Source organism: Microplitis demolitor, chromosome 3 (genome assembly GCF_026212275.2).
Source record: "Microplitis demolitor isolate Queensland-Clemson2020A chromosome 3, iyMicDemo2.1a, whole genome shotgun sequence".
Taxonomy (NCBI): domain Eukaryota; kingdom Metazoa; phylum Arthropoda; class Insecta; order Hymenoptera; family Braconidae; genus Microplitis; species Microplitis demolitor.
Window position 1 is genome coordinate 20,517,108 of NC_068547.1, and position 12,169 is coordinate 20,529,276.

Genomic DNA, 12,169 nt, shown 5'->3' on the forward strand with positions numbered 1-12,169 from the left:
TGTTTATGATAAGTTATAATATATAAGACGATCAATAGTTTTTTTGAAATTCATCGTCATGATCAAGCAGAAAAGAAAGCGGCTGCCATCTTGTTTCCTGCCAATGGTAGGCGTCTTCCTGCTTTCCTGCTGCTAATTTTTCAAGACAGCGGTCGGTAAGTCTGCTTTCTTTTATTGCTACTGTATATAAGTGTTCACTTGTTTATATACATATACATATATGTATAATACATTTTATTTTGGTTATGTTTTAATTATTGTTTTATCACTTCGTCTCTTATCTTTCAATAATTAAAAAATTATCTAATTATTGTCTGTCGTAAATGTTTGAGTTGTAATTACTCAGAAAATATTTAATTTCACTGTTTAAATTTGTAATCACGCAATACTGACATATTTTTGTGTGTAATTACACACGGTTGTTTACAATTTTGGCGTATCGGCGATATCTGTCAATTTTCAAAAATAAATATCAAAATATTCATTTTATAAGGATGGGGAAAAAAATATAAAATTTTTATATATTAATTATTAATTATTGAATTAATTAAGTAAGTATTTACAAAATTAGACATAATGAAACTAGACGCAAGTAAATTTTTATTTTTTTCATAAAGACGCGGGATATTAAATAAAATTATTTTAAAATTTGCAAATCAAAATTTTTAAAAGTTATTGGTATACATTTTTTAAAATGTTTTTATATTAATACTTAATCCGCTGCTTTAATTATGAAAATATTTTACAAGATTTAAAATAATATTTTTTTTTTGCAGTATCAAATAAATAATTATTTCAACTGCAATCAGGGATCGAGTCTTCTATTTATTTAAAAACTAGTATCGAAGTCTAATTTTTATTATTTTAAATTTCTCATCAAATTAAATGATCGTTTTAATAAAAAGTAATCAGGGAAAATTATGACGGTAATAATTTAGTGGAAAGAATTATATGATCAGTAATTTTTATTTATTATAAATCTCCATCTTTATAGAATATTTAGAATAATTTGATTTTTATTATTTTTAAATTTAATTTGCTTGTAATTTGTAATAGAGGCACAATTACTTTGGCATTAATCTCAAAATGTTGAATTGTTACAACGGAATTCGATTTCGTAAATACGAAAGAATTTCTTCGGTTCCTTTGACTAATGTATCGTGACGTGGTTGTTTAAAACAATTTCCCGACAGTAGTAGAGTCCTAAATAATTGAAATTATTATTAATAATTACTTAACAAAAAAAAAGAAAAATACAATAACGTGATTTGTAGTATATTGTGTGACAAAGGATGAGACAAAACGATGTTTGAAATCATGTTTCGTCCTGAGTTACACACTAGATTATTCATAATTACCTGCATTGAAACTCAAAGTTTCAGTGTCAGCAGTCAGTCATTAACAATTTAATTTAAGACCAATGGTGTGGTCAACTATCAGTGTAAGCGTAAATTGTCATTTGCAATTTATAATGAAGCTACTCATTAACAAATGACAAGCATTTCTTCCTAAGGGACGGAACAAGTTTTTTGATGTCTGCCAATTGAAGGCATTCACAATTGCCGCGGAATCGGACTGAAATTATCTTGTTTTGACTGGCTGTAGAGACACTGAAACTTTGTTTCGATGCTAGTATCATGAAAAATAAAATAAATATGCAAAGCAATGGTTTGATAGCAGTAATGAAACAATAAAACACTTTTTACCACACTTGATAAGATGACAATCGTGGCGGTGACTTTGCACTGAACGTAACAATGCGTAACATGCAATGAGATGCAATGCTCAAGGGTCCAACATCATAATATGTATTTATATATTACTGATGGTTTACAATATCTTAACTATTCAGGAAAATGAACAAATAATCAACTAAAAATGCACGGGTAAAAAAAATATTTATAAAACATTTAATAGCTAGCGTATCTTGAATAATTCAAATATTTTAAATTCACTTGACTAAACATTTTTTTTCACTATGATCATGCATGACAAATAGGACATTGATACTTTTATTTTTTTATTTATTTATCTACCTGATATTTGTTTGGTTTCCCAACTCGGGAGGCACATTCCCAATATCGTTATTTGACAAATCTAATTTAGCTAGTCGTTTTAATTTAGCTAATGATGGTGCGTCTATTTCTTTCACGCGATTGTCATGGACAATCAGTATTTCCAAGTGACTTATATTATAAATACATTCAGGTACCAGCGTAAATCTATAAAATACAAGAAATCAACAATTATTTCTAAGTACGATAATGTTCTTTGAATTAAATGATTGACTGATAATTATTTTGAATCTTAGAGCCAGTTTATCAAATCGGGTTTTGAAAACTGGCCCTTACAGTAAAAAAATAAAATAATTTTTTAATTTTATTAGCACTGAAGTGAATTGAATTATTTGAGTAGTTTTATAAAATTTTGAACTTACTTATTATGGGAAATATTAATTTCACGTAGAAGTTCTAGCATTCCAATGCTATCTGGTAGATTCGTCAATTGGTTTTTACTCAGATCCAAGTATCTTAGATGACGGCAAAGCTCGCCGATCCACTCGGGCAATGACACTAGTTGATTACAAAATAATTTCAAATCTTCAACAGATTTTACCAAATTTAATTTATCCGGCAATTGCGTGAGTCGATTGCGACTTAAATCAACACATGTAACTTTAGCTTCACTTGCATCTTCTAAAACATTGTCAGGTATTTGCTCAAGATTCTGAGCCGCTAAGCTCAGTAGTTTTGTATGTTTCATCATGTATCTGAAAATATTACAGAATTAAAATGAGCCCCGATCCACACTAAGAATATTTCTATTTTTGCTTACTTGTCAGGACCAGGAATCATAGTAGGACATGGTGAGGATGATCGACTCAAATCTATAGAGTCAGCATCTAAACCTTGTCTCAAGTGTCTTAAAATTCTTGGCGTTCCGCATTGAATAATATCTCTTCTTATATTTTTAATTTTATTTCCATCAATAATTAGATGTTTTAAATTTGGCATAATGGATATTGCGTTTGATACACTAATAAAAAATAAATTATCTAAGCAATAAATAATAAAAGATCTAAATAATTAAATAATTAAATAAACATACAAAGTTAGTTTGTTTGAGGATAAATCAAGACGTTCTAAATTGAGTAATGTAATGATGTCATCAGGGATTGTTTCGATTTTATTATTAGCCATCACGAGGGATTTTAATTGTCCAATACCTTCTAAGCATTCCATTTCGAATTCCTAAATAAATTAGTTACATGCAAGAGTATTTAAAATTAGTACTTATCATTTTTATTTATTTTCAATGATAAACATGCATTGTACGTACAGTTATTTGATTGTTAGAAAGATATATTTCACGTAAAGCAGTACAACCAATTACATCAGGAAATACAGATAAATGATTATCCTGAAGATTAAGAATCTCTAGTTTTCTCATTTCACCCAGAGGAGGAGTTACTTCCAAATTATTAGAACTTGCATCAAGTTTTTTTAAAACTATTAAATAAATAATTATTTTATTTTATTATTCAGAGAAAAAAAATTTACCTGACGATCGGAACGTTTTTCGCGCAACGAAAATGAAAAAATTTATGTAATTCGACTGCTTAAGGCTGACTTAAGGAATAGTTCCGAAAGTTAGGTCAACCGAAAATTTTCGGCTGACATACCAGCACCTTTATGTGAAACATTTTAGAAGTCTAGCTGTCCAGTAGATTTTTTTACTCTTCAATTTTTTTTTTTATTATCGTGCGAAAAAGATTCTGATCTTCAGAAACATGAAAATAAAATTTTATTAGGACTAAGAAAAATTTCCTGGCACAATAAATTTTTTTTAGTCTTAAGAAAATTTTTATTTTCAATTTATAGTTCAAAAAATTAGCGGAACTAAAATACAAAGACAAAATTAAAAGTAAAAAATCTACTGGATCTAGTTTTCTAAAATGTTTCGCATAGGTGCTATGTCAGCCGAAAATTGCAGGCCACCACCAACTATCTTGAGCAGTCAAATTACATAAATTTTTTAAAATTTCGTTGCGCGAAAAACGTTGCAATCTTCAGGTAAATAAGAAATCATTTTTTTCGGTATGTAGATTGTAATATTTTGTAAATATATAGCTAACAAAGTATTAGTATTTAAACTATCGATTATAAAGAAAACACACCTCTCATGCTCATAATATCCGGTGGTAATTCTATCAACAGATTGTGGTTTAAATCAAGATTGCATAATCGCACTAGATATCCCAATCCAATAGGCAATTTCGTAATATTATTATACGACAAGTTCTAATTAAAGTAATTATTAAATCATAATTATTTTCAAAAGTAAATTTGAATATTAATTATTTTAATACTCACTAATGACTCGAGCATAACGAGGTCACCAATTGATGGATCTAACTCTTTAATATTATTGTGGGATAAATTTAGCTGCCGTAAATTTTCCAATGTAAATAAATTAGTATTTATTTTATTCAGGTTATTGTGAGATAAATTTAGTTTTCTGAGTTTTAGTAGCATTCGAACTTGATCCGGTAATTCTTCAATTAAATTATCATGAAGCTGCAAATAAAAATTATTTACTTTTTAAAGTTACTGCTAAATTTTATAAGTATTAATACACTTAGAAGCCTTGAAGTTGTTAAATTAGCGTCTGACTTTCAAGGACTGTATCTACTGACGTGGAAATACAACGTGCATGAAAAGTTTTCAAATAAGTTAATTAGACTTTTAAATATTTATAATATTGATTAAATATTCACTAACATCAAAGTCAATCAGATCAGATAAATTTTGAACTTCCGGATCGATGGATGTCAAACTATTTGAGGAGAGATTCAGTGTTTTTAATGATTCTTGTTCCCACCAACGGTCTCGATCTTCATCAAAATCTAAATTCACATGCAGCTCTTCGATCTCTTCCTTTGTTAATTCATTTATTGTCCATACTCTCCGCGGAACTGGTGTACAAAATAGTTTTATTTAGTATTATACTCACTCTATTATATATAAATTAATGAAAATATTTGTAAAATAATATATACCCGTAGATAATCCTTTTGAAGACAAATTGAGCTCACCAGTTTTACGAGCAGTGATGATAATTCGCTCAGACAATTCATTATTATCATCTTTCTTTGTTCTCTGTTTGAACACTGACAGATGATTAACATACTTTTTACGTTTGTCAAAAGTCATTTTACGTTTTTCAACGCTCATTTTTATATTTAGTGCACTTTTCACGTCAACTTACCCGCACAACTAATAGTACTAACTCGGAAATCACTTTAATACGCAATGAACTGTGTGAACTAGTGTCCATGGCAATTGTTGATAGCTTAAGAAACTTCCGCCGTCCATGAACTTGAATCGTTAATAAATAATACTAATGTAAGGTGCGGGAAGACATGTTAGACTGAGTGACGACGTACTTAAATCAATATGCGTTTCATAATATGTTACGTTACTCTCGGTACAACGTATACATTTATTTTAGTTACTACTGTACATACTGGTTGTCGGCATATTCTCTTATAAAATATATACTTACATTTAAGTATCTTAATGCATTAATTTTTTTTTTTAATTAATCACTTTACCTGTGCTAGAATTATTGATTACGTTTGTAGTAAAAATTCATTGCGTATATTTAATTCAAAAAGAATTTGAGAATATTTGCAGTCTTAACTGTCGGCAAAAGCGGTTTCATCTTAAATTTATTGAAGAGTAACTTATGTAGGACAAGTAGATGAATGAATTAACAATTATTGGATAAAACAATAGTTAGTTTGTCAACTTGTAATAAGAAAATTTTCAATTAGTTTATTTAAATACAGTGCAAATTTTTTGTCTGATTAATTCGATTTGAAAAAATCATTTTTTAAAAAAATTCAATGACCTTAGCAATAATTGTCCATTAAAGTGATTGTATGCATATTATCTTATTTTGAAAATTAAAAAAAATTGAAATTTTGATAAAAGTTGCAGTAATTGTTAAAAGTAGTTGCCTTTTTTTCTCTGACACCCAAGAAGATGAACGATACTGTCCTTGTTGAACTTGGACAGTAAAGGAAACTTTGCTCACGTTTTCCTCTTGAACAAGTAAACATTTTTAAAAAATAAAAACATAGGTTGCTAGATTATAGAGTATGCATCGAGCCGTATTCTTAATTTTGCGTTTAGTGTTTTTGTTTGAGAAAAAAACTTGAAGAAGAATAACTACCGAGCCTCCTTAAATTGATTATTTTGGACGCAAATTTTGTCTGACCATTATCAGAAATAAATTTTTGGAGTAAAAATAGATAAAATAACGACTTAACATATTTAACAACAATAATAATTGGCAAAAGTTAAGTGCAAAGGTATGATGACGAAGAAACAGAAGGAAAAGTGACTTTGCGTGATAGCTCATGCTACTTTCGCGTGTCGAATTCTGATTTGCTTTGTTGAATCAAGTATATACCGTAGCCCTATCGCGTTTAAAAGCAAATGGGTGGTTGCATTTTTGTATTTTCTTATATATCTATCCATAAATCTACTTCCTCAAACTCTATTCTTTCATTATGAACCCCAACGATAAAATTGCTGATGCAATTTGAATCCACTATATAATATTATTAACCACCACCGCACGACTTCATCTATTAATTGACTTTTTAACACGATAAAACGATTGATGGAAGCAATGATGATGTTGCTTCTTTCGTTAAAAACTCAAATATCTGTTTCTTTTGTTATAACTTGTAACATTTAGGGACCGTAATTTATGACATCAGTATACCGTCATAGCGCTTTTGACCGATCCTTATTTTTTTGACCTTCTTGGCTCGTTTCTTGAAATATTCAACAGCTATAACATAACGACTTAATGACTATACCAATTTAGATATTGAAATATATATGAGTTGTAGGTAATTTATCAAGCCGTTTAATATGTCAAAACAGGAACTACTGAGACATTGGCAAATTGAACACCTTGCGCCCACAAAAGACATTTGTAGTAGATTTAAATTGCGATAGTAGTTAAATTAGTTTCATCAACTTTTTCTTCACTGAGTAGATATAAAATCGCGTGGTCGTGATTTAGACTCATTCAAAATTACTTGGCTTTATGTATATATTTATGTGTAAGTGTGTCTATATATACACATATTTAGTCATGTGTATAAATATATAGGTACATATATATCTATATATATAAATAGAAAATACCAAGAGGGAATTTTTCGTAGAACGTGACTCTAATGGTTGCTTTCGTGCATTTGGGCAACCCTTATTTTCTTTATCCACGAAGACGTACAAAAGCAGAATGAGAATTGACGCGGTGCTTCATTCTCGTTGGGCCGATGAACTGACGCCTGCGTTTCCCACAAGACTCTGTATATGTAAACGCAAATCAGTTCTCTCCAATTTATATCTTTATTCTATTTTATATGTAGAGTAATTTACTTTTTTAGTTTATATTTGTCCTCATTTTTTTTTTTTTCATTTTTCTTCGACGAAATTTATATGGCTGCCCTAGTTTTGAATATTGGAATTTGAATACTTCCTTAGGGACACTGAGACGACCGCCGTGTGCTTTGCTCTGATTCCTTACGTTTTCATTTCTTTACGGCGGTTAGAAACGATATATTTTAAAAATTTTAAAAATTATTATTTGTTGAACTATAAATGTCATGAGATTCTTATGAATATAAACAAGTTTCGGAAATTTTATTTTTTGGTTAGATATATTTTTATCAAACTACAGTAAATATTCAATATTTATAGATCATATATATATATATATATTCTCGATTAAAAATTTCGATGGGAAAATATAATTTACGTCATTTTATTTAAGTCAAATGTATTTTTGAATTTTAAATTTTTAAATAGTTTATATATTTAATATTCTTCATCAGACAATTATATTAGCCCATTAAGAACTAAAAATGGATTCTTTCTAATTACAATTGATCGGAAAGGCGATATGTAGGTTTGAGTAAGTTTATTAAATTACGATCATTTTCCGTAACAGAAGGAATGTCAGAAATAATACTATTACAGAATTATCGGTTGATAATTAATTAAGAGATAATTGCATAAAGTTTCTTATTACTTACAGGTAAAATGAGAATTACGATATCTATTATTTATTATTCGATTGTACAATTAGCCTCGTTTTGCTTAATTTATTTTAAAAATAATTTTACTTGTTTAAAAATTGGATATTTATCTTTGGACAAAAAATAATTCTCTATTAATTATTCTTATGCAATTTAAAGTTACTTGATGAGACACATTTTAAAAATCCCACTCGACTCATCGTTTCACTTATTATGCAAACACGTGACGCGATGTGCATACGCGTGGGTAACTGTGACCCAAGTATTACGTAGAGGATTTAACAGACGTTATTTTTCGTGTTCAATGACGTAAAGCTCGGGCTTACAGATTTAGAAAGAAATAATTTTCAATAGAGCAAAGGATGCATCGTAGCATGAGAGTTATAATCACGCCTACGTGTCAATTTTTACACACGCTGCAACTGCACCAGTACAGGCACGTGCTATTCTCATTCTTACGTAGGCATTCGATACCATGTGACGCATTTCCTTTCGTTTCACTTGCCCATTTAATTGTCTACGTTTATGTTTTGTCGTCATTTTCTTTGTAAAGCTATTAAAAAATGTCATATTTTTAAAATGATCTCTACTCAATGGCTATTTGTGCAATGCCCGTTTTTACAATAGCTACATCCGATTTATCGAGACTCAGAAAAAGTTATAAAAATTGTTAAGACATTATCGATTAGTTATTGATGGAACAAAAATTAGATTCAAGTCTTTGAATGTGCCAGTAGTATTGCAGTATTAGCAACAGTAGCAGCTTGTTCAATTTTTTTAGACTATTTTTCATTATACGCTACTCTATCCAAGATTATATTCAAACTGATTCAGTGAGTGGTGTACACTGTGAACCCGTGGGATATCGAAATAAACCAGTTTTAGATATTCCAATAGATTCGGTGAGTGACGTATACACCCACAGGTGAATACTCTCTGTGTGACAAGAAGAGAAGATTGGATATGGCAATACAAATCGAACAGTTGAAAGAGTATATATATATATATATATATATATATATATATATATATATATATATTTATTTGTATTTGAATGTTCATATCTGTAGAGTATGTACATACACATAACCCACACACAGCAAACTTTCGGGTTCAATTTTTCGTTTGAGGATTTTACCATCAGCTTGATATATTTATGGTTAAAGGAGAGAATTTTGTTTATTCCAACATGTTATTACGGTTTAATATAAATAATAAAAATATCAAATGAAATTGAATTATATATTTGCTTGGTGTAAACAAACATTATTTGAAAACAGCATTTTGGTTTAAATTATGCAAATGATAAAAATTAATCATTTGAATTTTTTTTTGTTTATTATTTGCATCTGATTTTTTTTTCCTTTCAGGGAAATTATAAATTTTATTTTATAGCGACGTAAAATACGATACACATATATATGCTTCTTTTTACTTTTAATTCTTTTTCGGTCTCAGTGACATTTTGCCGGAGGGTTGAAATGCGACATTTACACACGGTCGTTTTTATTTTTTTTTCATCTTCATGAATGTACTTTTCCGCTAGAATGGCGTACGCAGGATGTTTGTGGGTTAAAATGTACGTTTTTTTTTTAGTTTGCTTGTTGTTCTTTATTTTATTTCATAATTTTTTTTAATGTTACTTCAGTTCATTAGTATTTATAGTAATAAATAAATTTAAAGTATATCTTTACAATTATATGCATCGAATTCGTAAATCTTATTTGACAATAATCATAAACTAAAATTAATATGATAATGATACAAACTTTTCATTGAAAAATTGAAATCAAATATATTTTCAAAGTTAATCTATATTACAAAATGTCTGAAAAAGTTTTCTCAATTCAAACTATCGAATTTTTACACATTAAATTAATTATTTTCCAACTGAAATAAATAGTCGATCATAAATAAATATTTTCGGGTGAAAAAAATATTTCTCCCATAAAAGTATTTTTTTTCTCAGCAGTACTATAATGAATAAATATGCAAGTTTGTATATATGTACACACGCGTTTGTATGTATGTGTAAATATATATGCATATATATTCATAAATATATAAATTTCACGAGTCAGGGTTTATTTCTGTTTGGACGGTCACGTAAGCATTTCGTAAGCTAAAGCGCTAAAGTGGTAAAACTTAGTTTGCTTCTCAAGATTGGCAAGTTTCATGTTTTCTCGTTCAGTTGCTCAACTTAACTTCCGCTACTACGGTATGGTAATAAATCAACGGTATTTCCATGGTGGAAATGCTATTCCCCGTTGGCGTTGTACGGCCTTAGGGCCAGTTGACGTGTTGGTAACATTTGCGCACAATAATAATGAACAATGGACTTTGGTAAATGAAAATGCAAATCGAGCGGTGGTAGTGGGCTTATGACTTAGAACTGCTACCGTATATATACTGCTACCATATATATATATATATATATATATAAATATATACATATATTTAAACACATATACATGTAGATAAATACTTAGTTGGCAGTTGGTTGTTATGTGCTCTGGGCGTACTATTGTCACCTGGTGATTCGTGACTTGCAAGACACTGAGTGACACTACGTGTGTTACTATGTATGTATATATGTGCAGCAGGTATTAATAGGCACTTTGAGAGATATGTGTTATTGTGGATTATGTCTTTCGTCTTGGATATTATACTCCAACATATTGAGGTTGCAGTGACAGTAATCTCAGAAGATAATAAAATAATTTAAAATTAAAAATGATCGTAGGTCATAATGTCAATACTGATAGCCTCATTAGTGGCATCTTGTAATAAAGATTCAGTTCGCTGAGAAATTGAACGGTCATATTGTATAGTATTGTGAGAAAAGTAGTTTTTTAAGTAAAAAGTATAATTGAATGTTGATTATTTGAAATAGTTGCAAGTTTAATTTAATCTAAATGCTTCTCGGTTTTAACTTTCGGGTCTTGTGACATAAACTTTCGTCTTAGTCATGCCTTTGAAATGGTATAACATTTAATCACTCCAGTGAACACGGCACTGTGTCTCTCTTTAGATCTCTTCAGTGACTCAGTACTTCCAGTGGTTTAATCAATATCAAACTGGACGTATCTTGTAATTTATTTTATCTATTTGCAATTCATTACTATTCGTCAATAGTAATCACGGTAAGTATTTTCATCATCATTTTGAAATGAACTTACACCGTTTGATTCTTGTTTTCACTTCGATGTCAAGTAAGTCAAGATAATTTCATTAAATTATTATGTAACAAAAATCATATAAATATATTGTAATTAGTTAGTTAGAGTAGTTTGTTATCAAGTTATCATTTATATATTAACGCTATTTATTCTCATGACTTTTTCAGTTATTTTTGCATCATTAAAAATGGCACGGTGTAATTTGTGTGATTGCAATCATTGTGATGATGGTAGTAAAGTAATCAGTATTCGGGAAAATAAGTTAAGTGATGATGATGATGACGATAAAGAAAATGAGAAGATTGGTAATGACGATGACAATGAAACCTCGTTAGAGTATCAATTGGTATTAAAAGAAGATTTGGATGGTGATGGAATTTTCACGATTTGTGCACGAGATCGTGACCATGAGGATCGATCTTTTCCAAGTATTTGTCACATGTTGTGTCACAATTCTTGTACTGAATTTAACGCCAAAGAAAATAAAGAAAGTAATGGAACGTACGACGTGATGGCGTACAGAACGAGTAAGCAATGAGGATCATTTATCAGTTTCTATTTTCACGTCGGGCTTATAACACTTTCATAAATATCACTCTTTTTATATTCATCTATACATATATTTTATTTGTTATTTATTGTTTTTTTTTCTGCTTTTTCATTTATTTATTTATTTATTTCTTATAGATTATTATAAACTCCACGATGGTCCTTGTCGGAGACATTATACGTAATCAACAGTGCGTGTAATTAAAAACAAAAATAATACAATCAATTTTACTAGGGAATATTTTTGTTAATAAGTTATAAAACTAAGTACTCTTAAATGTAATAATTTATTTGAACAAAAAATATTTTTATATCTAAG

At 29.1% G+C, this 12,169-nt stretch overlaps 2 protein-coding genes across 4 annotated transcripts; one reads left to right on the forward strand and one right to left on the reverse strand.

The window, feature by feature from the left end:
- Positions 1-953: 953 nt before the first annotated feature.
- LOC103577524 (leucine-rich repeat-containing protein 40) lies at positions 954-5,535 on the reverse strand. 3 transcript variants are annotated; one of them, XM_008558195.3, is made up of 10 exons: positions 5,060-5,534; positions 4,782-4,975; positions 4,374-4,577; positions 4,178-4,301; positions 3,340-3,509; positions 3,109-3,251; positions 2,836-3,036; positions 2,438-2,770; positions 2,037-2,222; positions 954-1,203 (listed from the first exon to the last, which is right to left on the reverse strand). In XM_008558195.3, the coding sequence occupies exons 1-10, from the start codon at positions 5,232-5,234 to the stop codon at positions 1,098-1,100; spliced, it is 1,836 nt and encodes a 611-aa protein (XP_008556417.1). In that variant the 5' UTR covers positions 5,235-5,534; the 3' UTR covers positions 954-1,097. The 3 variants fall into 3 exon arrangements, with proteins under 3 accessions (XP_008556417.1, XP_008556419.1, XP_008556418.1); XM_008558197.3 differs by lacking the exon at positions 954-1,203 and adding an exon at positions 1,758-1,844 and having other exon boundaries at positions 5,060-5,535; XM_008558196.3 differs by lacking the exon at positions 954-1,203 and adding an exon at positions 1,764-1,872 and having other exon boundaries at positions 5,060-5,535.
- Positions 5,536-10,932: 5,397 nt separating this feature from the next.
- On the forward strand, positions 10,933-12,169 carry LOC103577525 (uncharacterized). The gene is made up of 3 exons (XM_008558198.2): positions 10,933-11,334; positions 11,469-11,828; positions 11,989-12,169. Exons 1-3 carry the CDS (start codon positions 11,292-11,294, stop codon positions 12,033-12,035), a joined length of 450 nt encoding a protein of 149 aa, XP_008556420.1. The 5' UTR covers positions 10,933-11,291; the 3' UTR covers positions 12,036-12,169.

Excerpts from the sequence above, each read along its gene's own strand:
- LOC103577525 (XM_008558198.2), top strand. The coding sequence starts at position 11,292 with ATGAACTTACACCGTTTGATTCTTGTTTTCACTTCGATGTCAA. Across the intron at positions 11,335-11,468 it reads TGTTTTCACTTCGATGTCAA|TTATTTTTGCATCATTAAAA; the intron begins GTAAGTCAAGAT and ends TGACTTTTTCAG. Across the intron at positions 11,829-11,988 it reads CGTGATGGCGTACAGAACGA|ATTATTATAAACTCCACGAT; the intron begins GTAAGCAATGAG and ends TATTTCTTATAG.
- LOC103577524 (XM_008558195.3), bottom strand. The coding sequence starts at position 5,234 with ATGAGCGTTGAAAAACGTAAAATGACTTTTGACAAACGTAAAAAGTAT. Across the intron at positions 2,223-2,437 it reads ATTAATATTTCCCATAATAA|ATTTACGCTGGTACCTGAAT; the intron begins GTAAGTTCAAAA and ends TGTATTTTATAG. Across the intron at positions 1,204-2,036 it reads GGAAACCAAACAAATATCAG|GACTCTACTACTGTCGGGAA; the intron begins GTAGATAAATAA and ends TCAATTATTTAG.